General features: G+C 47.6%; 2 protein-coding genes across 2 annotated transcripts; one reads left to right on the forward strand and one right to left on the reverse strand.

Moving 5' to 3' along the window:
* The first annotated feature begins 2,806 nt into the window (after positions 1-2,806).
* Positions 2,807-3,754, forward strand: LOC120394587 (olfactory receptor 52K1-like). The gene has a single exon (XM_039518814.1). It carries the CDS (start codon positions 2,807-2,809, stop codon positions 3,752-3,754), a length of 948 nt encoding a protein of 315 aa, XP_039374748.1.
* Positions 3,755-19,185: 15,431 nt separating this feature from the next.
* On the reverse strand, positions 19,186-20,133 carry LOC120394585 (olfactory receptor 52N4-like). Its single transcript, XM_039518812.1, has one exon. The coding sequence runs from the start codon at positions 20,131-20,133 to the stop codon at positions 19,186-19,188; it is 948 nt and encodes a 315-aa protein (XP_039374746.1).
* Positions 20,134-25,092: the final 4,959 nt, after the last annotated feature.

The following is a 25,092-nucleotide window of genomic DNA, read 5'->3' on the forward strand; positions in this document are numbered from 1 at the left end:
AGTGGAATTCTTCCATCGACCTAGTTACCACCTCTTGGGGAGGTGGCTTCCTACGTGGATGGGAGAACCCCTGTTATGGGTGTAAATAGTGTCTACACTGAAGCGCTATGGCAGTGCTGCTGTAGCATCTTAAGTGTAGACAAGCCCTCAAGCAGATCTTCCAGAAAAGCATCCAGTCTGGGTCTGCAGCCATGGGGAGCTGGAGGATCAGTACCACTTCCCTTCGCAGTTTGTTCCAAAGGTTAATCACCCTCAGTGCTAAACATCTGGCCCTTATTTCCAGCTGGAATTCCTCTGGCTTCAGCTTCCAGCCATTGGGTCTTGCTCAGCCTTTCTCCGCTTTACTAATGATTTTCACCCCAAGAAAGTCTCTCCTTGATCATTTTTTTGATAAGTTAAATATCTGGGGCCCTTTTAATTTCTCACTGTCTGGCATTTTCTCCAGCCTCCAAGCATTTTTGTGGCTCTTTTCAGCACCCTCTCCAATTTCTAAACAGCCTTTTTGAAATGTGGACCCCACAAGTGGATGCAGTTCGTTTCACCAAAGTCACGTGCAGAAGTAAAATCCTTCCCCTGTTCCAGCTCACCAGTCCCCTGTTTATGCATCCAAGGATCACATCAGCCCTTTTGGCCACAGCATCGCACTGGGAGCTCACAATAAGTTGGTGGACCACTATGACCCCTAAAGCCTTTTCAGGGTCCCTGCATTCCATAATACAGTGTCCTCGTCTGTTGATCCAGCCTGCATTCCCTCTTCTGTGAGAATAACATTTCATGTGGCTGTGTTAAAACATTTTGTTTGTATGGGCCTATGCACCAGATCAATCGGTGTGCCTGCCATGGCCTCCTCATTGTAACCATGCTGCCAATCATTGGGTTATCTGCACATTTTTTCTGCAGTGATTTTTCTATTTCCTTCCCCATCATTGATGGAAATATTGAATAGCATCGGGTGTGAAACTGATCCCTGCAGAACCCCACTAGAAACATCCCCATTACCTGACACTGGCCCCTTGACAATGGCTTTCTGAGATCAGTCAGTTAGCCAGTTTTTAAACCACTTTACATGTGCTCTACTGATATTATAGACTGTTCATTTTTTATCTGATTGTTTTCCCCTATTGAATCCAATGTCTCAGAGAAATTGAAGTTTATTGCATCTGCACAGTACCCTTGATCTACCAAACGTGCACATTCACGATTAAATCAGTTTTATTTGACAAGACCTGTTTTCCATTAATCATGTGTTTACTGGCATTAATTAGATTCCTCGAGCTTTTTTTAAACTAATCCCATATCAGTTTTCCATTGTTTCCTAACCTTGTGAAATAATTGTTTTTAATATTTCCCTTTTCTAAAATTCTTTACATTTGACGCAGAACTGTCCTGTATTTGGCTTTGGTTTGTTTTAGCTCTTCTGCTGACAGATTGTCTACTTCCATTTCCGAAGGGGATGTGTGGTGGATCTGTCAGTTCCTTACTATGGTGTTTGTAACTCTAAGGTTCTACTGTAGATGCTGTTTAACATTCTCCTTGGCAGCTGCTGGACTAGGGAATATTTCATCACCTCATGTGATATTAGCACCTCATACTGCTTCTTTCCAAATGGAGAACAGTTTCTGCAACACATCTACATTTTATACAACAAGCGTGGAATTCTTCCATCTTTCTCCCTCTAGGGATTGGCCTAAACCCTTTCTAGGATTTCTTTTGTTCTTAATATACTTAATAACCTCCTCTTTTGTTATCCTTAGCCCTGCCAAGCATGGATATTTCCCTGATATCTTTAATGTCCCCAATCAATTTAAACATCTTCCAATTTGTATTGCTTGCTATCTATTTTCCCTTTATCCCCATTTGCATATATTGTTTTTCCCCACATAATTGCTGCCTTCACTTTGCCACTGAACTGGGTTTTTAGCCAAAGTTCTCCACCTCCTTGACTGTGGAATCGTGACTTTTTAGCTATCGAATAAACTCTTCTTAAAGGATTCCCAAGCTTCAGTCCCATTTTTCTGCCTAATATTTTCCTCCTAGTCAGTTTTCTTGGTAATTTTCTTCTGAATTAGCCCTTATGGAACACTGTGTCTATAGATATTACTGGCTGGGAACTGTTCTCTCTTTGTCCAGTTGAATGTAATCAGTTCTTTTCTTTATATTCCTCTCCTCTGTCAACTGCCCCCTTCTTTGTCTTTTCTCTAAACTAAACAGTCCCAGAATTATCAGTCTGTCGGCATATGGCAGCCTTCCCCATTCTTATAGCCTGTCTCAGAAATCCCCTTTATAATGCTGTATCCTTTTTAGAGACAGGATGACCAAAACTAAGCACATCTCCAGAGCAGGTTATTCTCCATCCCTGAGGTGTGTTCTAGTTGAGATGTTTCTCCCTGGCACATGTCTTGGCAAAAGCTTCTTATTTTTTGTTACAATCGGGTGAATGGAGAACTCTCTACAGCATGGCCTCTCTAGCCTGGCTTTCATTGCATTAAGGAACGATGAGGGATAACCAGTATCCACACTCACGTTTCCTGCTGGTGCCTATTAAGGTTTCCCACACGACGACATTTTTCTTTGAATAACGAAAATGTCATTTTTCAGTGTGTGGAGAAAGACCAATCTGCGTCACCCATGAGAACAGCCTCCAGTTGTGCATGCAGTGTCTCATGCTAACATTGTCTCTCTCTCTAGGCATTTGTACTGCGACCATCACCCTAGAGCCTGGGCACATACAGGAAGTCTGAGGAACATACGGTACATGTAGAAGACACCGTTCTGCCTCAGACTTGGACACCTTCTCCCCTACTCCATGTCAGATTCCAACACAACCGATTTCACTAACCCCCCCACTTTCATCCTGCTGGGCATTCCTGGCCTGGAGATGGCCCATGTCTGGATCTCCATCCCCTTCTCTGCCATGTACGCCATAGCCGTCTTGGGGAACTTCACCATCCTGTTCATTGTGAAGAGGGAGCCGAACCTCCATAAGCCCATGTACTATTTCCTCTGCATGCTGGCCATCAGTGACCTGGTCCTGTCTACATCCACCCTGCCCAAAACGCTGAGCATCTTCTGGTTCAATTCCAGGGAGATCAATTTCAGTGCCTGCCTCACCCAGATGTACTTCGTTGCCTGCTTCTTAGTGATGGACTCTGGGATCCTTGTGGCCATGTCTTTGGATCGCTACGTGGCCATCTGCCATCCCCTGAGACATTCCACCACCCTCACAAACCCCGTGGTGGCGAAGATCGGCCTGGCCGTGGTTCTGCGCAGTGGCATACTTGTACTGCCCTTTCCCTTCCTGGCGAGGCGGTGGCCATATTGTAGAACCAACTTCATCCCCCACTCGTACTGTGAGCACATGGCCGTGGTGAAGCTGGCCTGTGCTGACATCCGCATCAGTAGTAACTACAGCATCTCTGTGGGATTCATGGTCACTGGTCTGGATGTGTTTTTTATCGCCGTGGCCTATATCCAGATCCTCAGGGCCATCTTCAGCCTCCCCACAAAGGACGCCCGGCTCAAGACTTTTGGGACCTGTGGCTCCCACCTCTGTGTCATTTTATCCACTTACATCCCATCTGTCTTCTTCGCCCTCATGCACCGGTTTGGCCACAATGTGGCCCTACATTTCCACGTGCTGATGGCCAATGCGTACCTGCTGGTGCCCCCCATGCTACACCCCATCATCTATGGGGTGAGGACCAAACAGATCCGGGACAGGCTGCTACGGCTACTTAGTCATAAAGGGATGTAAAGTTTTCTCCTGGTGCTCTGGCTCTCAGACCGAGCTCCATGCAGAGCTGTCAGGTGACGCAGTGCTGGGCCCCCTTCCCTGAAAACTTACCGGACAGTCAAAAAGACATGAAATCCTTTCTAGACCGTACTGTGCTGGGTCAGCATGACAAACTGGGGAATCAGGCCATGTATGATTCAGTGGGCAGCCACCTCTCTAATTGCTGGTAACTGGAGTCCCAAAATCCCATCCCTTGCCCCACGTCTTCTGCCAAGGCTCTGACCCTGTTTACATCTTCTCCTCCCCCCCAAAACTCCCACCCCTGTCATAAAATCATAGAATATCAGGGTTGGAAGGGACCTCAGGAGGTATCTAGTCCAACCCTCTGCTCAAAGCAGGACCAACCCCAACTAAATCATCCCAGCCAGGGCTTTGTCAAGCCTGCCCTTTAAAAACCTCTAAGGAAGGAGATTTCATCACCTCCCTAGGGAACCCATTCCAGTGCTTCACCACCCTCCTACTGAAAAAGGTTTTCCTAATTGTGACGCATTCTATATGATTTTATGAAAATATGCTAATGAGTGGGAATATAAATATGCTTCATGCAAAAGGTCCCTTGTAAGGTATCATTCTCTCTCTCTTGATAGTCCATCGATCTGATGATGACAAATCTGTGCAGATCATCTATTGTTGGTCTCATGGTGTGCTCTCTGATGACTATACAAGCCAATTCTAGCGGTGCACATTTTGCTGCAGATGGTGCATGGGATGTTCGGCGTCAGTGGGTTGTGCGCTGCTGGTGCTCTGTGACATCATTCGCGTGCCTCTTGTAGACACCGGCAGCGGCCTGCCTCAAAGGCGATGCAGCTATTTCTGACTGCTGCACGCCACTGTGTTCTGTCACTGGCAGCGTCTTCAAGGTCTCTGGGTTTGATACTGCTGTACTGCAGATTGGCTTTGATGGTGTCCTTGTAACGTTTTCGTGGACGACCTATATGCCGGATGCCCTGGGAGAGCTCACCATAGAGAAGCTGGCAGGGGATTCTGTTGGCATCCATGCGGCTGACATGACCGGTCCAACATAGCTGTGACTTCATGATCATCATTTCGATGCTTGTCATCTGGGCTCTCCTGAGGACCTCGAGTTTGGGCACTTTGTCTTGCCAGCGGATCTTCATGATGTTGTGGAGGCGGCGCATGTGGAATGCTTCGAGCTGCTTGATGTGACGCCTATATAGTGTCCATGTTTCACACCCGTACAAAAGAGTTGAGAGAACAACAGTTCTGTACACAAGCAGTTTTGTTGACATCCGGATGTTGTGGTGGTTTAAAACTTTGACACGCAGACAGCCAAGTGCCTGGCTTGCTTTGGATATTCATGCGTTGATCTCATTATCCAGTGATCCATCACTAGATATGACACTACCCAGGTATTTAAAGTTCTCCACTACTTTAAGCTGAGTGCCGTCAATGGAGATACTCGGGACAGAAGCATTTGATCCAGGTGCAGGTTGATGAAGAACTTCTGTCTTTCCGAGGCTGATAGTTAGTCCGAAGAATTGCGAGGCCTCAGCAAACTTGTTTACAATGTGCTGAAGATCATTTTCAGTGTGAGCCATGAAGGCACAGTCGTCGGCAAAGAGTGCCTCAAGAAGGAGTTTCTGCACTGTCTTAGCCTTTGCATTCAGGCGACGGAGGTCAAAAAGTGAACCATCGTGCCGGTATTTCAAGTATATACCTCGGTCCAGATCTTTCATTGCATGGTTAAGGACGCATGCAAAGAACAGGTTAAATAGGACAGGAGCGAGAACACATCCTTGTTTCACGTCATTGGTGATGTTGAAGGGGGCTGATGTGGCTCCAGCAGACAATACTTCGCCTGTCATGAAAAAGGCGTATAACCTGGACAAATTTTCTTGGGCAGGCAAGTCGTGTTAGAATGGTCCAAAGGGCTTCCCTGTTGATGGTATCAAAAGCCTTTGTCAGATCTATGAAGACAGCATACAGGTGCATAGTCTGTTCAATGCACTTCTCTTGTATTGGTCTGAAAGCAAACACCATGTCGACTGTGCTCCGGCCAGGTCGGAAACCACATTGACTTTCAGGTAGATTTGCCTCGGAAATACTGGCTATTAGGCGTTTCAAGATGATGCGGGCGATGATCTTCCCACCAACGGAGAAAGAGAGACAATAGTAGCGTCGCGGAGGTCCTGTGGTATGTTTTCATCCTCCCAGATGCTGATGTTCACGCTGTGGAACGCTGCTAGTGCTGCTGGACCTGCTGCTTTGTATATCTCTGCTGGTATCCCATCTTTTCCAGGAGCTTTTCCTGAACTCATCTGGCTAACAGCTTTCTTAATCTCATCTATAGTGGGCGGAAAGTCAAGATCTGTCAGAGCAGGTTGTTGTGGAATTTCATTGAAGACATTATTATTCACGGTTGATGGTCTATTGAGAAGGTTGCTAAAGTGTTCTCGCCATCTTTCGTTGATGCCTTCTTTATCTTTAATCAGCGTTGTGTTGTCTGATGAGAACAATGGGGTGGTCCTTGGTTTAGAAGGTCCATAGACAGTCTTAATAGCACTGAAGAACATCTTTGAGTTGTGAGTCTCAGGATAGTGCTCAATTTCTTTGGCGTTGCTCTCCCACCAGTTGTCTTGTATCTGACAGAGGTCTTTCTGTGTATCATTACAAAGCTTATAATCTACTGAGTGTGATCATCCTATTTGTATAAATGTACCACTCTTGTATCTGAAACTAGAAATATGAAATATAATTTTGAGGGCCTATTGTAGTTATGCAAAGTGTGGGCCATTAATAGTGGTTTGGAATCTTGATGACTCCCATTAACCAGGACAATTGACTGCAGATGGCTCTGTTTTACCTGTAAGTCTTCCTGTATATGTGTGTGCTGGCAAGTGGGCAATGAAGTCTTGCAGTGACATGTGATCATGTCACCTGAACTGGAATCCATCTTCAACCTGCTGCTTTTCCATTGAGAAGGAGGGTGTGTAGACGAGCAGACTCACCCCTGCGGCGCCTCCTGCTGGTGACTTCCGGGAACTAGCGCAATTCATCTCCGGAGCACCCTCTGCAGACCATAATCCACCTGTCCTCTGGCCCCATCTCCTTCCCTGGATGCCAGTTCCCTTTAACTGGGGTGCTGCCCTGGCAGTAACCCCTCAGTCTTAGGGTCTCCTGCCCAGGAACCCCACCCACTATCCCCACCTCACCTCAGTATACGGCTACTGCCAGTCATCGTCTAGCCCCCACGCCCTGGGGCAGACTGCAGTATCAGCCACTCATCACTGGCAAGGTTGGGTTTGGACCTGCTGCCTTGGCCTACCCCTGGGCTGCCTCTGCAACCCTCAGGACCTGTTAGCCCAATGCTAGGCCGCAGCCTGGGGCTTTCCAGGCTGGAGCTGCCCAGCTCCTCAGCCTTTCCCCAGCCCTGCTCCACTCAGGTACCCTGTGTCCAGCTCCCTGCAGCCAGGCCCATCTCCCTCTACAAACAGAGAGAGAGACTGTCCCTGGGCCTCTGGCTCACAGCCTTTTATAGGGGCCAGCTGTGGCCTGATTGGGGTGTAGCCCAGCTGCAGCCACTTCCCAATCAGCCCATTTTAGTAGCTTAGTAGCCCCCAGGGCTGTTTTAAGCCCTTCAGGGCAGGATCAGGGTAAGCACCCTGCTAGAGGGTGGGAACCCAGAGTGGGACAATGGATTCCTACCTTATGCAAAAGATATATAAAGGGGTGGAACAGAACAAAGAGGGAGCCATCATGAGGACTCCCCTAGCTGCCACCGGAACTGGAACAAGGGCTGTACCGGGAAAAGGATTGTGCCCAGACTAGGAAGGTGTCCCATCTGTGAAAGAAACGTATTGAAACATCTCTGAGGGTGAGATCTTATCTGTATCTTATCTGTATTCAGTTTCTTACTGTATACAGGCTCAGACTTGCATGTTTTATTTTATTTTGCTTGGTAATTCACTTTGTTCTGTCTGTCACTACTTGGAACCACTTAAATCCTACATTTTACTTATAAATTAACTCAGAATATGTATTAATAGGTGGAGTGGGGGCAAACAGCTGTGCATATCTCTCTATCAGATCATGTCCCTCGATCTGCTGGCAATGCTCCTACTAATACAGCCCAATATGCCATTGGCCTTCTTGGCAACAAGGGCACACTGCTGACTCATATCCAGCTTCTCATCCACTGTAATCCCCAGGTCCTTTTCTGCAGAACTGCTGCTTAGCCAGTTGGTCCGCATCCTGTAGCCGTGCATGGGATTCTTCTTTCCTAAGGGCACAACTCTGCACTTGTCCTTGTTGAACCTCATCAGATTTCTTTTGGCCCAATCCTCCAATTTGTCTACGTCACCCTATCTCTACCCTCCAGCCTATCTACCTCTCCACCATCTTAGTGTCATCTGCTCTGACCTCCTGCATTGCACAGGCCGTAGGCCTGCCCTGGATGACTTCCTGTTTGAACTAGAGCAGATCTTTGAGAAAAAATCCCATCTCGATTGAAATGTGGCCAGTGATGGAGACACAACCTGATCCTTGCTAAATTGTTCTAATGGTCAATTATCCTCAGTGTTAAAAATGTCCTCTGTATCTCTAGTCTCCATTTGTCTACCTTCAACGCCCACCCACTGACTGTTCTTTGCCTGGCCTGCTAGCTTTAAGAGCCTGCTATTATCAAATTCCTTTTCCCCTGACGCTTGCTGCTCAGTGCCGCTGCTAGGAAACGAACTGACTCCCTGTGATTCTTTGTGCACCCCTACGTCTCTCTACATAACACTCCCAGCGTCCTTCGGTGCACGAACCAACCCGCTGTGTGTCTGGTGCTTTGTATCTAGCATTCCTGGTGCACTGAATTTGGGCTGAACTCCAGTGTGTGACTGAAGAATGGGATGGGCGCCATCTCCTGCTCCGACCCCACCGGCCTGAGCTCTGAAGGTTTCTGTTAACTGTGAACAGCTACAGGTTGGACTCGTTAGCGTCAACTCTGTGTACAGGGACTGTTGGACACTAACAAAAACTTAGTGGGGTGGGGGTTGATTGGCATCTCCCAGTACCAAAAGGAAGGGGGAGGGTCGATGGGAAGCCAGGACCCTGAGACTGACAGGCCCAAAGGCCAATGGGGAGAGGCCAAAGCTCCTGGTCAGCCTGATTGACAGGAAGGGCACGCCAATGAGGGACTCAGGAGGTCAGGGGGGTCCATCTTTTGTGTGATGTTCTGAGCCTGCATTGTTAGAGAGAGAAGGGAGCTGTGTGCTCAGGTCGTGGGATGTCAGCAAACATATCTTGTCTATTAATATGGCTTTGATTCAAAGATCAAAAAGGAGTATTAAAATTTAGGAACAGGGGTGGCTCTAGGCATTTTGCCGCCCCAAGCACAGCAGGCAGGCTGCCTGCCGCCCTCGCGGCGACCGGCAGAGCGCCCCCAGTGGCTTGCCGCCCCAAGCACGTGCTTGGTGTGCTGATGCCTGGAGCCGCCCCTCTTTAGGAAGACACTTGACCACTTCCCCACAGCCCTGTTACCTCTGCCCTCTCCTCTGGTCCCCCCTCCGGTACCGGGCGTTGTCCTGGGAATTCATGAGAAGGAGGCTCAGTCTGCACTGGAAGGAGGGAGGTGTGAGTAGAACTAAAGCAGGTTACAAAAGCTAACGGAGAGTCATGCGCTCCCAGCTGTGTGTCTGCTGCAGCCGCCACTCAATGGCCGGTTCTCGCTCGCCCCAGTGTAGTTCCCCGAACAAGTGATCTGCTCTTAACGGCCCAGGACTCACTTCCAACAGCCAGGGCCGGGCTGTGCATTTCCGCTGTCTCACGCCCACCCAGCAGCCTATGGAACCACCCGTTCTGAGTGCTGCTCCTCCCCCATCTCCCGCCTGCCCCCTCTCTGGTGTGTTACACTCAGTAGCTGGGTATTGTCTGAATTTGATTTCTAAGCTCCCTGGGGCAGGGGCTGTTTCTGCTTCTGGGTTTGCGAAGGGCCCAGCACAAGGGGCCCTGAACTGGAGTGGGGCCTCTGCAGTCTTCCACAATTCAGACAATAATAATAAATGATAGACACAGTGATCCGGCCAAATCAGGGCCTAGCCCCTCCCCCGCTTTGCCTTTAGCTGCAGACGAAGGTCAAACCAGGCTGGCCAGCCACAGAGTGTCAGTCACCTGAGTACAGGTGGACATGGGGACCCTGTTGCGCTCGGACAGGAGAATTTATTCAGTCCCATTCCAGTGCTGAAAAGCCCAGGTGCTGTGTACCGGGATTGGCCAGAGGAGCAGGCAGCGAGTTCAGCTGTGGGAATCCAAGCACCCTCCAGCCGGGGCAGTGCTGGAAAGTCTGACTCAGCCTGGAACATTCGATTTCAGTTCCCCCTGGGAGAGACTGGGAGGAAAGGAACAAACCCAATGCAAACATTAATCCAGTCTCTATCCTGCCTATAGGGCCTCCCTTCTTCCAAGTCAGCTTTCATGGGGTGGGGGAGGCCTCTGTGCCAAGAACAGGCCCCCAGCTGCCCTCTGTCCACTGGAACATTCTGTTTGTGTTGGTTTCACTGCGTCTGTTCCCCCAAAGTGACCCCAGTGACTGTGATGTGTTGGCAGGTCTCTGAGGGGCAGCGGAAGTGGAGTCCCGGAGTTCACACCTCACAGGAGTGGGGAGCTCACAAACTCCAGCTAGTTCTGAAAACCTCAGATTCACCTTCAGAGGATGGCAAAGGCTCAGGCTCCCTCTACCAGCCTTTCCTCTGCATCCCACCCAACGAACAGCCCCTGCCAGAGCGAGAGTGCATTTCCCTCTTGGTGTGTCGGAGAGACTGTAGTTACGGCAGGGAAGTCAGGACTCCTGGGTTCTGTGTGTCATCCTGGCATTGAGTCTCTGAATGACCTTGGCCAATTCATGTTTTCCCGTGCCTCAGTTTACCTATCTGTATAATGGGGATATGTTCATCGTGACTTTCCTTTGCTAGGTGTTTTGAAGAGCCTTCAATGAAAATGTTCATTTCTCTACTCAGTCATCTTTGTCCAGTTCTGTCTGTCTAGTATCCATCCATCCATCCTGGGCATTTACAGGGTATCACACCCTGTGGAGATCTCAGCATTATCCCTAGTTTTCTTCCTAATCAACTATAATTTATAAATATACACAAATACACAGAGCAGCCAATTGCTCTCTGACTCAGTACAGAGCCCAGGAGTTCTCATCTCCCTTTGGGAAGGTCCCTTAATTACTGCTTACTCCTAAAGCTGTATAAATAGCACAGAAGTGCGGACAGGCTCCTCTCCAGCCTGTTTACATCCAGATGTGCTTTCTCCGGTAGACACTGAGCGAACTGACGGGGATTGCACAGAGCTATATTTCAAATGCTGCACACCTCTGTGTCAGCTCTCGGTGTGAGATGCTGGGCTGAGAGAGGTGTGGGACACGGCTACCTGTGGGGGATTCCCAGGGAAGACGCTTCCGTCTCAGGATTCACAGGCACCATCTCTTGCTGAGGAGCTCACCTGCTCGACAAACCCAGTGCAACGTGGGCGTGATGGGATGGAGAATAGGTCTGGGGTCCTTTCTCCTCTGTGCTGCCATTAAACAGGGCCGTTCCCACAGGGGATGGGTTTGCTCCAGTATCACTGGCCAAAATGTCCTTCTTTGCTGTGTGACCCCTGCCCACCCAGGTTGATGGGCTCCAGCCCCAAAGTGGCTGCATTTCAGTGGCACAGAGGACCCTTCAGGATGAAAGGTGTCGGTATGTGGACAAGACAAGGCCAAATTTTGAGTCCATCACCTGTGATTTGCTTAGTCTCCACTGAGGCAAATCTTCACTTGGAGTGAGAGCTCAGGAGCCAGCTGTATGTTTATGCACAGACACTGTCCCCTCCTGGTCTTGTATTTCAGGGCTCTGACTGTTAACGGGGGAGGGAGGGGAGGAGGGGAAGAGGGAGCCGTTACCTGACTTTTATCTGCTGGAAAGTAAGGAGGTGTTAGGGCTCCTCACCGGAACAATTCTAAGAATTTTTCAACATGGCCAAGGCATAGAATCATGGAATCAGAGGAGTGGAAGGAACCTCAAAATGTCAGCTAGGCAGGAGGGGCACCGGGAGTGGGCACAGAATCACAGTAGTGTTGGATCGCAGGGATTCGAGAGGTCGTCTAGTTCAGTCCCCTGAACTCACAGCAGGACTAAGTATTATCTAGACAATCCCTGACAGGTATTTGTCCAACCTGCTCTTAAAAATCTCCAACGATGGAGATTCCACAACCTCCCCAGGCAATTTATTCCAGTGCTTAGCCACCCTGACAGTTAGGAAGTTTTTCCTAATGTCCAACCTAAACCTCCCCTGCTGCAATTTAAGCCCATTGCTTCTTGTCCTGTCCTCAGAGGTTAAGAAAAATAATTCTTCTCCCTCCTGCTTGTAACAACCTTTTATGTACTTGAAAACTGTTATCATGTCCCCTCTCAGTCTCCTCTTCTCCAGACTAAACAAACCCAGTTTTTTCAATCTTCCTTCAGGTCATGTTTTCTAGAACTTTAATCATTTTTCTTGCTCTTTCTCCACATCTTTCCTGAAGTGTGGCACCCAGAACTGGACACAGTGCTCCAGCTGTGGCCTAACCAGCACAGAGAAGAGGAACACTGTCACCTCCCATGACTCGCATGCTGTGCCTCTGTTCAGGTAGCACAAAACTGCATTTGCTTTTTTGCAATAGCAAAACATTCCACACCCCAGACAGATGTCACTGTATCCGCCTTACCCTGGTGTAGACAGCATGAGGTCAACGGAAAAATAAGAAAAATACAGAATTAGATCTCATAGGCTCTAGTTCAACAGACATATTGCTGTGCCACTCTGCACCCCAAAGCAACACCCTGGCAGACCCATATTCACCACTAATTGCAACAAATCTTCTCCAAAATATTTCATGTGAGGTGTCTATGGAAAAGTTATGGCTGGTGAACAGGGTTATCCTATCTGTAGGCATGGCTCAGGTTTTGTATCTGAAGTTATGAATATTGACTATACACCTGAATTTCAAATGTGTTTCCTCCTGTGGTAACTCCCACAAGGTAGTTTACATCCAGTCTAGCCAGCACACTGTGAATGGACTATTCAAGTTGATGGCCCCTCACTGAACACAATGTGCCATGGAACTGTGACTCACTGATTCATGCACGGGCATGTGACCTGCTCATGTGACACTGCACTCCATCTTGTTCCTGTACTTTCCCATTAACTGTGCTGGGGCTTTGTTTGGGAAAATGATGTTCCCTCCACATGGCAGAAACTATGAAAAGGGGAAGTGACATCAGCAGCTGGCCTCACTCCCCCCACGACTGAACACCTGAAAACACAGCTAGCGTGAAAAGACTTTGAGTGGGGAGGTGGTCCCAGCTGGAAATGAGGAATCCCGGCCTGCGTACAGAACACTGGTGAACTATTTGTGCGATAGGGTGAGTCACTGCTTGATTCAGATCCAGTCTGGTGTGTAGCACTCAGATTGCAATGTTGCTTTATTTGTTAGGTAAGCTCCTTTGATCTGCACACTTATTACTTATAATCACTTAAAATCTATCTTGCCTTAGGTAATAAATCTCTTTTATATTTTAACCTAAAACGTGTGTTGTTTCCAGCGTAAAGGGAAGGCTGCCCTGCAACAGGGGCTGGTTCATTGTCCTCGCCACACTGAGGGAGGGGCAGGCTGGGTAATAAAGTTACACTGCTCAGGCTTCTAAGTTCACCCATCTTATTATTTAGACTTCCAGACCCAAGAGAGACATGAGGGACCAGATCCAAAATTTCTGCTCTCCCTGATTTGGAGCAGGGACTTGAACAGAGATCTGTAGTTCCCCGCCTTGCGCCAGTCAGTGTGCCCCCTTTCCCTGCCTCAACTGGCTTTTACATCCCCCATTGGCACCTCCTCCCCTGCCTCCCTGGCAGGCATTGGTGAGGGTGGCGGGAGCCTGCAAGGTGTACGGGAAGGTGGCTTTCTTCCTGGCATTGGAGGCCACTGCCCAGGAGGCAGTGGAGAAGGGCCTGGTGGGGGACGGCACATACGTTCCCATTTAGCCTTCTGCCAGCAGGTTCAGATCCGACTGCCTCCGGCGGCGCATGATGGACAGGCATTAGAGGGATCCTTCCAGGTGCCCCATCCGGGGGCCCATTAATGGGTACACTGTTCTTCGGGGGAGGCCCAGTGCTACGTCTGGTAACCGTGCCTTCTTGGGTCACAACTGAGAATGCCGAATTCTCAACACACTGCCGAGATATAGGGCAGATATACCCCAAGGCTGGTGGCTAATCCCCCATAGGATATACCAAACCAGCAACAAGAGTGAACTTCTCTCTCCCCATACTGGCTAACAGGAAGTCATAAAAGCGGTTTCCTTTATAAAAAGAAATAAAAGAAAAGTGAGAGTTAAAACTGATTAAAGGCATCAAATACATACAGTAATTGCAAAGCTCTTGCTTCAGGCTTGTAGCAGTGATGGAACAAACTGCTGTGTTAAACCAAGTCTCTGGCTGCCTCCAAATCATTGGAAGGGCCTCGCTCTCTTGGTTAGATGCTCCCATTAGTATAAGTCCAGAGTCCAGAGGTTTGAGCAGGAAAGAGGCAAAATAGAGGAGTTTCCAGGGCCTTTTATATCTTCTGCCAGGTGGAGGGAATCCCATTGTTCGTCCTGTGGAAAAGTAAAGTAACAAGATGGTGGTTGGAGTCACATGGACAAGTCACATGTCCATGCATTTCACCAAGTCATTGCAGGAAATCGTTACCTATACCCCAGACAGCACGTTTGAAGGACAATCCATTCAGTGTAGATGGGCGTCTCCCAGGGTCTATTTTCAGTTAACTGATACTTGATGAGCCACTTAATTTTAATAATCCCGTCAAGATGTGCTGGCTAAAAACCTTGTGGGCGTTACCCCAGGAGAAAACACTTGAAATACAGGTAGAGAGCCAGTATTTATAGCCCCCAAAACAAAAGTGATCCATGCATACAGATAGCATCATCGCAACCAGCAAATCATAGACATCTCACATGTCACATTTTGTACAAGATTTTTGCAAATATATGACAGTGGTTGAAACAATGATCTATATGCCTCCCTTATCCTTGGATCCGTTGCCCCTGCCCTCTGCCCCCGACCCTGCTGACCAGCCCTCCACCTCCACCTTGGAGGACTGGGTGCTCATTCAGGGGAAGTGTGGCACCCGAAAGGCACAGACTCAGCACCTCCCCCTCAATGTGGAGGGGGAGGAGGCTGTGACAGGTGGGACCCACCATCTGGGATGCCACCTGATGTGCTGGGGCTCCACTGAGCCCGCCCGTTCCACCAGCCTGGGCTCCCTCACCCTGTCCTGCTGTGTCAGGCCCTCAAGCCTTCTCCAGCACACACCCAGGCAAGGCCACACCCGCTGCGGACACAGACTGAAATCAGCTCTGTGTGGGAGGCTTCAGCCCAGCACTCACGTGCACACGTCCCTCGGGGTGTAAACCCAAAATGCATTCTCTTGTGCTGTATAGAAAGATCTGTACAGCATGAGCTCATAACAACTGCCCCCTCCCTCAATGTCGGGGGAGATATGCATAGCTTTCTACCCCTGCCCCAGATATGAATTGCACAAACTGGGGTCTGAAACAAACAAGGAATATATGGACTTATACCAATTTCCTGGAACGGGAAGGGACCCTGAAAGGTCCTTGAGTCCAGCCCCCTGCCTTCACTAGCAGGACCAAGTACTGATTTTGCCCCAGCTCCCTAAGGATCTGATCCCTAATCCAGATCCTCAAGGATTGAGCTCACAACCCAGGGTTTAGCAGGTGAATGCTCAAGCCACTGAGCTATCCCTCCCCGCCCCCCTTTTTAGCTACAACAGATAAATTGTAAGTGATGATAAGGGATAGCAAACAGAACAAAGCAAATTACTGAGCAAATAAAACAAAACAGGCCACCTAAGCTTAATTCAGCTTAATTCACTAAAGAAGGAGGTTACAACATGTCATTTCTCACCCTAAATGTTGTTTTAGGGAAGTTGCAGAGTTTCTGTAGCTTAGAGTTGCAGTTATTTCTCTTCACAGGCTAAACCCCTGACTCAGCCTCAACTCAACCCTTGTCTCTCCCCACTTTAGTTCCTTTGTTTCTTCAGGTGTTTTCAGCCGTCTCCCTTCTTGGGCGGGGAGGCAATGGAGAAGAGCCCTGATTGACTCACTTCCCATCCCTGAGTAGGATTTACGTGAGGCAGGAATCCTTTGTTTCCAGTGGAAAAATACCAGCAGTGTCCAAGGTGGTCCTCCGTACCAGGTGACATCATCGGATGCCCCGGCACCGTCAAAGCAACATCCCGGGAAGCTCCTCAGGAAGGTGGGAGATTAGAATCTTCAGTTTTATTGTCCTTCTGAAATGGCTCCTCCAGGCTGATTGCCTACTGTCTGGTGGGCGTTCCCAAGTACACACCCATTGTAATTGTTACATAGTCAATACTGCTATCTTCAGATACAGAGATGACCCATGCGTACAAATTGGATAATCATGTTTAGTAAATTGTAACCTTTCCAATGATACCTCACATGACCCAGGTTCCCTGAAATATATCTTAGTTATCCCATATCTGTATCATAACAATAGTTCGGTGAAGGATATGGGGTGTAGCATCACACTGGGTGCTTGTTCATGGGAAGCGTGGCACACGAAAGGAATGGGATTGGCAACTCACCCTCGATGCGGAGGTGGAGAATCCCCCCAGAAGATAAGGAGGGGAGACGCGGCTGCTGAGACTTCTGCCTCACCTGCTGATACAGCCCAGCAGGTGGCGCTGGCTGCAGACGCCATGACAGCAGAGGGGAGCGGTATCGTCCCCCTCTCGGAGTCCCTTCCCGAGGGGGCCTCAGATGGACCCCCCCAGCACCTTTACCAGCTGTACCCCCGTCAACGCCAAGGCAATTGCTGCCTAGGTTGTTGTGGCAGCGGAAGTCCACCTTCAAGAAGATCAAGGCCCTGGGTCTGACCCCAATCACCCAGGGGCAGAATGACTCCTTGCCATAGGGCCTTGATGTGGGCTCCGGCTCGGTAGCTCACTTACCCCTCCTCCTCTCTCCTCACGGGTAGGGGGGAGCCGGGTTCAGTCAGTCATGACACGATGCTCTGGGGAAGTCTTGTCAGGACGAACCCAAAGTTTCACAGCAAGGCACCCTGTATATAGTGTGTTTTTTTTCATTGCAACCAATGAGTTTTGCTGTAATCAATTGTTGTTTGATGAGTGCTTGTTTTTAAAAATTGCTTTTTTAATTTTGTTTTTTATTAAGGTTTTTAGGGAGTTGCCCCCAGGCTGGTTTTGATTGCAGCTATTTTGTCCCCATTCATAGGTGCCTGTGTCTTATTTTTAGAGTTGTTAATTTGTCCTTTTCTGACATTTCAATTGGGGCATCTTGTAATTTTCTGGCACCCTTGAGTCTGTCCTCGGTTCCTCCCTAGAACATCTGGTTCAGTGACGGCCTTTACACTTATTTTCTAACACACACATTCCTCATTCACACACAAAACAGAATTGATTTACACAGAGCATTTGAACAGGAACATCAAACTGCAATGCAAGAGAAAAACAATCATTACATTCTTTTACTTATTTTCAAATGCTAAACCTACAACGAAGTGGTCACCCTAAAAGGTCTGTTACTGCCTTGAAATCAGCTCAGACACAGATTCTGGCTGATGCATCTTTACCCATGGCCCACTAGGCCGTTCCTTTCCACTATTTAAAAAGGATGACTGTCCGGATATAATTGAATCAGATACCAATACATTTCATACATGCTACATTATTATCCTATATTTTTTCTTTTAAATTATGTAAAATAAAAAACATAAAATCCTACTAGTACACTTCCCCTTAGTGCAAGGAGCATGAGGGAAGAGTTCAGGAAAAGACCAAAGATATAAGGCTACAGACAGTTCATACAATCTAATGTGAGTTAATAGGGTTAGAACATCTGCTCGATGTGCAGTGGTAATCAAACGAATGAACAGAATGTTGGGAATCACTAGGCAAGGGATAGAGAATCAGACAGGAAATATCATATTGCCTCTGTATAAATCCATGGGATGCCCACACCTTGAATACTGTGTGCAGAAAGGTACAGAGAAGGGCAACACAAATGATTAGGGACATGTAACAGCTTCATATGAGGAGAGATTAATAAGGCAGTGACTTTTCAGCTTGGAAAAGAGATGACAAAGGGGGGATATGACAGAGGTCTATAAAACCATGAGTGGTACAGAGAAAGTAAAGAAGAAAGTGTTTTATTTACTCCTTCTCATAACACACAAACTAGGAGTCACTGAATAGATTTACTTGGCAGCAGATTTAAAACAAACAAAAGGAAATATTTCTTCACAGTCAACCTGTGGAACTCTTTGCCAGGGGAACTTGTGAAGGCCAAAATTAGAACATGGTTCCAATAAGAACTAGATAAATTCATGGAGGACAGGTCCATCAATGGCTATTAGCCAGGATGGGCAGGGATGGTGTCCCTAGCCTCTGTTTGCCAGAAGCTGGGAATGGGCACAGGAGATGGGTCACTTGGTGATTCCCTGTTCTGTTCATTCCCTCTGGGGCACCTGGCACTGGCCACTGATGGAAGACAGGATAATGGTCTAGATGGACCATTAGTCTGACCCAGTATGTCCACTCTGATGTTCTTATAGAAACCCCAGATATATCACCAGCCTTTGCACCACCACCCCTACCTGCTGCAATGAACTAGACCCCACTCTCCTCCCAGACCAGAGATAGAACCCAGGAGTCCTGCTGGCGTCTGTCTCTCTCTGCTGAGTTAGTAACAACGTAAGAATATACATTATATTCTAAGTGACTGGACACAAGATGTCAGAACATATTAGTATTAGAGCTGAATGGGTCTAACATTTATTTTAATTTCTTTTGTTCATATCAGAAATTAGACACAGTGCTCCTGTCAGCTAATTGCTAAGTTATCTGCCAAAAAAAATAGCATTTTCAAGTAGCCTTTGGAATCAAAGCTGAAGTTGCCATCCCCACCAAAATCTGAAATGGCTCCCTTGTAGCTGGGGTCGGGGGATGGGGGTGGAAAGGCTCCAGCAAGTGACAGGGGGAGGGGAATAGAGGAGCAAGCAACAGGCGCGGGGCCTTGGGGGGGAAGAGGCAAAGCAGGGAGGGAGCCTTGGCAGAAGAAGTGAGGAAGGGGTGGGGTGTTGGGGGTCCAGATACCAGCAATTAGAGATGTGACAACCCACTGAATTGTACATAGACCGATTCCCCCATTTGTCAGGCTGACACAGCACAGTAACGTCAGGAAAGGGTTTCATGTCTCTCTGACTGTCCGGTCAGTGATTCAGGGAAATGGCCCAGCACCCTGTCACCTGCCAGCTCTGCACGGAGCTCGGTCTGAGAGCCAGAGCACCAGGAGAAAACTTTACATCCCTTTATGACTAAGTAGCCGGAGCAGCCTGTCCCGTATCTGTTTGGTCCTCACCCCATAGATGATGGGGTGTAGCACGGGGGTCACGAGCAGGTATGCGTTGGCCATGGGAATGTGGAAATGTAGGGCCACATTGTGGCCAAACCGGTGCATGAGGAGAGAGAAGAGAGCTGGGATGTAAGAGGCTAAAATGACACAGAGGTGGGAGCTGCAGGTCCCAAAAGTCTTGAGCCAGGCGTCCTTTGTGGGGAGGCTGAAGATGGCCCTGAGGATCTGGATATAGGACACAGTGATAAAAAACACATCCAGAGCAGTCACCAAGAAGGCGACAGAGAGGCTGTAGTAATTACTGATGCGGATGTCGGCACAGGCCAGTTTCACCACGGCCATGTGCTCACAGTACAAGTGGGGGATAATGTTGGTTCTACAATATGGCCACTGCCTCGCCAGAAAGGGATAGGGCAGAATGAGCATGCTGCCACGAAGCACCACGGCCAGGCCGATCTTTGCCACCACAGGGTTTGTCAGGATGGTGGAATGTCTCAGGGGATGGCAGATGGCCACATAGCGATCCAAAGACATGGCCACAAGGATCCCAGAGTCCATCACTAAGAAGCAGGCAACGAAGTACATCTGGGTGAGGCAGGCACTGAAATTGATCTCCCTGGAATTGAACCAGAAGATGCTCAGCGTTTTGGGCAGGGTGGATGTAGACAGGACCAGGTCGCTGACGGCCAGCATGCAGAGGAAATAGTACATGGGCCCATGGAGGCTCGGCTCGGTCTTCACGATGAACAGGATGATGAAGTTCCCCAAGATGGCTATGATGTACATGGCACAGAAGGGGATGGAGATCCAGACATGGGCTGTCTCCAGGCCAGGAATTCCCAGTAGGATGAAGGTGGAGGGGTTGGTGAACTCAGTTGTGTTGGAATCTGACATGGAGTAGGGGAGAAGGTGTCCAGCTCTGAGGCAGAACGGTGTCTCTTGCACGTACCATACGTTCCTCAGACTTCCTGTATGTGCCCAGGTTCTAGGGTGATGGTCAAAATACAAATGCCTGAATGGAGAGACAATGTTAACATGAGACACTGCATGCACTACTGGAGGCTGTTCTCAGGGGTGAAGCAGATTGGTCGCTCTACACACACTGAACAATGACATTTTCATTATTCAGATAAATGAATTATGAACAACTGGCCCTACTAATCCCAATTCCATATTTGATGGTGCTCCATTCATCAATAAATCTACATGTCGTGGTGTGGGAAACCTTAATAGGCACCAGCAGGAAACGCGAGTGTAGATACTGGTTATCCATCGTTTTTCCTTAATGCAGTGAAAGCCAGGCTAGAAATTTCATGCTGTAGGGAGTTCCCCATTCACCCGGTTGCTAAAAATCTGAGATTGTAAAAAAAATCAAACCTTTGCCAAGACATGTGCCAGGGAGAAACATCCCAACCAGAAAACACTTCGGGGAAAAGACCTGGGGGTCATTGACAGCAGATCAACAAAACACATACTCATTTGCAGTTGTGGCCAAATCAAAGACAATGTTTGGATGCCTAAGAAATGGGATGGAGAAAACCTGCTCTGGAGATGTGCTCAGTTTTGGTCACCCAGTCTCTAAAGAGGATACAGCATTATAAAGAGGATTTCTGAGACAGGCTCTGAGAATGGGGAAAGCTGCCATATGCCGACAAACTGAAAAATCTGGAACAGTTTACTTTAGAGAGGAGACACTAATGGAGGCATATGATAGAGGGAAAAAATAGAACTGATTACATTCAATTAGAGAAACAGAGAACAGTTCCCAACCAGTAATATCTATTGACACTTAGTGCTTCAAAAGGGCTAATTCCCCAAAGCTGAAGAAAATTACTAAGAAACCTGATTGGGACGAAAATATTACAGAGGAAAATGGGAATGAAACTTGGGAGTTCTTTAAGAAAAGTTTATTTGATAGCTGAAAAGTCACGATTCCACAGTCAAGGAGGTGGAGATTTTTGGCTAAAAAACCCAATTCAGTGGCAAAGTGAAGGCAGGAATTTGCGGGGAAAGCAATGTATAGAAATGGGGAAAAAGGAGAATAGATAGCAAGCAATACAAATTGGAAGTTATGGAAATTGATAAGCGACAGCTACTGACATCAGGGAAAAATCCATGCTTGGTGAGGCTAAGGACAACAAATAGAAGGTTATTACGTATATTAAGAACAAAAGAAATCCTGGAAAAGGTTTAGGCCAATTCCTAGAGGGAGAAAGGAAACTTCTTAATGTTGCAGAAAACATAGATGTGTTGCAGAAATAGTTTTGTTCTGCATTTGGAAAGAAGCAGTATGAGGGGCTGCTATCACATGAGGTGATGGAATAGTCTCCAGTCCATTAGCTTCCAAGGAGAATGTTAAACAGCATCTACACAGATCCTTAGAGTTATGAACACCAGCGGTACGAACTGACCGAACCACCACACATCTCCTTGGGAAGTAGAAGTACACAATCTGTCAGCTGCAGAGCCACAAAAAAACAAAAAACAAAACAAAACAAAAAGGCAACTACAGGACAGTTCTGTGTTAAATGTAAACTAGTAAAAAAGAGGAATTTAAAAGAAAAAGATTTGACAAGGTTAAGAAACAATGGAAAAGCTGGTATGAGATTAGTTTAAAAAAAAAGTCTAGGTATATAATTAATGCCAGTCAACAACATGGTTTATGAAAAGCAGGTCTTGTCAAATAAAACTGGTTTCATCCTTTAATGAGAGTACATATTTCATTGATCAAATGCACTGCGCAGATACAATAAACTTCAATTTCTCTGAGACATATTCATTAGGTGAAAACATTCAGATAAAACATTAACACTCTAAAATATCAGCAGAGCACATGTAAAGTGGATTAAAAACTGGCTAACTGACAGATCTCAGAAATCAGTTGTCAAGGGGATGAATGGGCGTGTTTCTAATGGGGTTCTGCAGGGATCAGTTCTTGGTCCGATGCTATTCAACATTTTCATCAATGATTTGGAAGGAAACAGAAAATCACTGGTTACAATGAGGAGGCCAGGGCAGGCATACTGATTGATTGGGAGAATAGGCCCATACAAATACAGTCACGTGAAAAGTTATTGTCTCAAAAGAGACAATGCAGGCCGGACTCACAGACTAGATCACTGCATTATGGAACACAGGGACCGTGAAAAGGATTAAGGGGTCATTGTGGTCAACCAACTTACTGTGAGGTCCCAGTGCGATGCTGTGGCCAAAAGCGCTGATGTGATCATTGGATGCATAAACAGGGGAGTGGTGAGTTGGAGCAGGGGAAGGATTTTACCTCTGCATGTGGCATTGGTGAAACCGACCATGTCCAGTCCTGGGGTCCACATTTCAAAAAGGCTGTTGAGAAATTGGAGAGGGTGCAGAAAAGACCCACAAAAATGCTTGGAGGATGGAGAAAATGCCAGACAGTGAGAGACTAAAAGGGCATCAGATATTTAACTTATCAAAAAAATGATCAAGCAGAGACTTTCTTGGGGTGAAAATCATTAGTAAAGCGGAGAAAGGCCGAGCAAGACCCAATGGCTGGAAGCTGAAACCAGAAGAATTCCAGCTGGAAATAAGGGCCAGATGTTTAGCACTGAGAGTGATTAACCTTTGGAACAAACTGCGAAGGGAAGTGGTGATTCTCCATCTCCTCGTGGCTGCAGACCCAGACTAGATGCGTTTCTGGTAGATCTGCTCGAGGGCTTGTCTACACTTAAAATGCTACAGCAGCAATGCAGTTGTGGGTTGCATTAACAAAGGCATAGCATGCGAGTTACTGGAGGTGATAGTATTCCCCTACTCAGTGCTGGTTAGGCCTCAGTTGGAGAATAGGAAGTATGTAGAGAAACTGGGAAGGATCCAGAGGCGAGAGACAAAGATGATCCAAGGGATGGAATACAAACCATACAAGCAAAGGCTGAAGGAATTGGATATGTTTAATCTGAAAAAGAGAAAATTGAGCCGGGACATGACAATGGTCTTCAGCTACTTGAAAGGCTGCCATAAAAAGATGGAGAAAAGTTGATCTGTCTCACCATAGTGGGTGGACAAGAGTCAATGGGTTCAAACTACAGCACAGCAAATTTAGATGAAATTTCAGGAAAAACTTCCTAACTGTAACAACAGCAGGACAGTGAAACAGATGCCTTGGGAGGTAGCTGAAGCTCCTTCGCTGGAGGTTTTCCAAGAGAGGCTGGATCCTCATCTGTCTGGGATGGTTTTGATGCAACAAATCCTGCATTGAGTCAGGGAGTTAGACTAGATGACCCTTGTGGTTCCTTCTCACCCTCTGGGTCTGTGATTCTATACTGTAAAATCCTAGTGTGGACCAGGCCTTAGTCACACACAAGTTACTGAGCTCAATCTAGGGGTAATTGGGTAAAATTTCATGGCCGTGTTATACAGGAGTTCAGACAGGATGATCTAATAGTGCCTTCTGACATTGAACCCTACGAATCTATTGATAAAGAAAAGATAAAGATCAGACATTTATATTTACTCTGTCTCACAACACATGAACAAGGGAATATTCAATTACATTGAAAATCTGAACATATAACACTGAGAAAAGAAAATTGTTTACATAATCCCTGTTTGGCCTATGGAACTCCTTGGCACTGACATTACTGGAGAAGAGCTTAGCTCAACGGGATTCACAAATGGATTGGCCATTGTAGATGGTGCTGGTGGCACCAAAGTTAGTTAAGTCTGTCTGATGCCTTCAATTAGGAGACCTGATTTTCAGTTGCTTCTAAGTTTGCCAAATTTTATGTGTTTGAACTGAAATTTCCCACGCTGGGTGTCTGCTTCCAGCTGAATTGTTATGTGAAAGTTTCAGGCATAACAGTTCAGCCAACCTCTCGAGTGAAGCCAGGAGAGACGATGTCTTGCCCATTTTGAAAAATTCTTATAATTGTTCCAGTGAGGAGCCCTAGCACCTCCATGTCTTACAGCAGATAAAAGTCAGGTAACAGCCTCCATTCCCCATCCCGTTCACAGCTAGAGCCCTGAAATGCAGGAGGAGGAGGTGACAGAGTCTGTGCAGTAACACACATCTGGCTCCTGAGGTCTTTTATCAGTTTTTACTTCAAGGGGAATTTTGCCTCGGTGCAGCCTTAGTATAGTACAAGCCATGGCCTCAGAACTTAGCCTTGCATTGTACATCTACCGACACCTTCCATCCTGAAGGATCCCCTGTGCCACTGAAATGCAGCCACCTCAGGGCTAGAGGCCATCAGCTGTCAGCCGCAGCGGCAGGGAGTGCAGAGAAGGAGCTAACGGGCAGGAGCGGCTAACAGGGGAGTTTTGCGAGGGATGGACGAGTGATTTCGTGACCCTTGGGGTAAGTTTGTTGTCCGTAGTGTATGTATCTGTGTTTGTGGGGTGCTTGCTGCTTGACTGAACTATACAGTGTGCGCTGTTTGTTTGGGGGATTGTGTGCTGACCGTGTGGGTGCTGAGCCTAGCGGCCTGCTAGGTAAGGCTGACAGCTGAGAGCTTCTGTGATCCCTAAGCCTTTTAGCACCATCAACCCTTAACCAGGGGGCGGGGCTACTGAGGGCTCCTCAGGGAGAGCCAGGCTTTAAAAAGCCGGCTCTTAAGCGACCAGAAGAGCTACAAACAGGAGCGGCTAATGGGGAGTTTGGCGAAGGAGTTTAGAGGGGGAGTGTGATCAGGGGCTAGAACTCAACATTCTTTAAACTTAAAAGCCAAACAACAAAAAAGGAACCAGCTGCAGCAGTACAAAGAGAACGCCTGCAGGAGTCCAGCAGCAGAGTGGGAGCCACCCAGGTTATTGCACCCAGGGCAGCATGTCTGATTACCTGCCCTAGGGGCGGGTGGCGTATGTGAGCATTCGGTGCAA

The sequence above is a fragment of the Mauremys reevesii genome, unplaced genomic scaffold (assembly GCF_016161935.1).
Source record: "Mauremys reevesii isolate NIE-2019 unplaced genomic scaffold, ASM1616193v1 Contig69, whole genome shotgun sequence".
Taxonomy (NCBI): domain Eukaryota; kingdom Metazoa; phylum Chordata; order Testudines; family Geoemydidae; genus Mauremys; species Mauremys reevesii.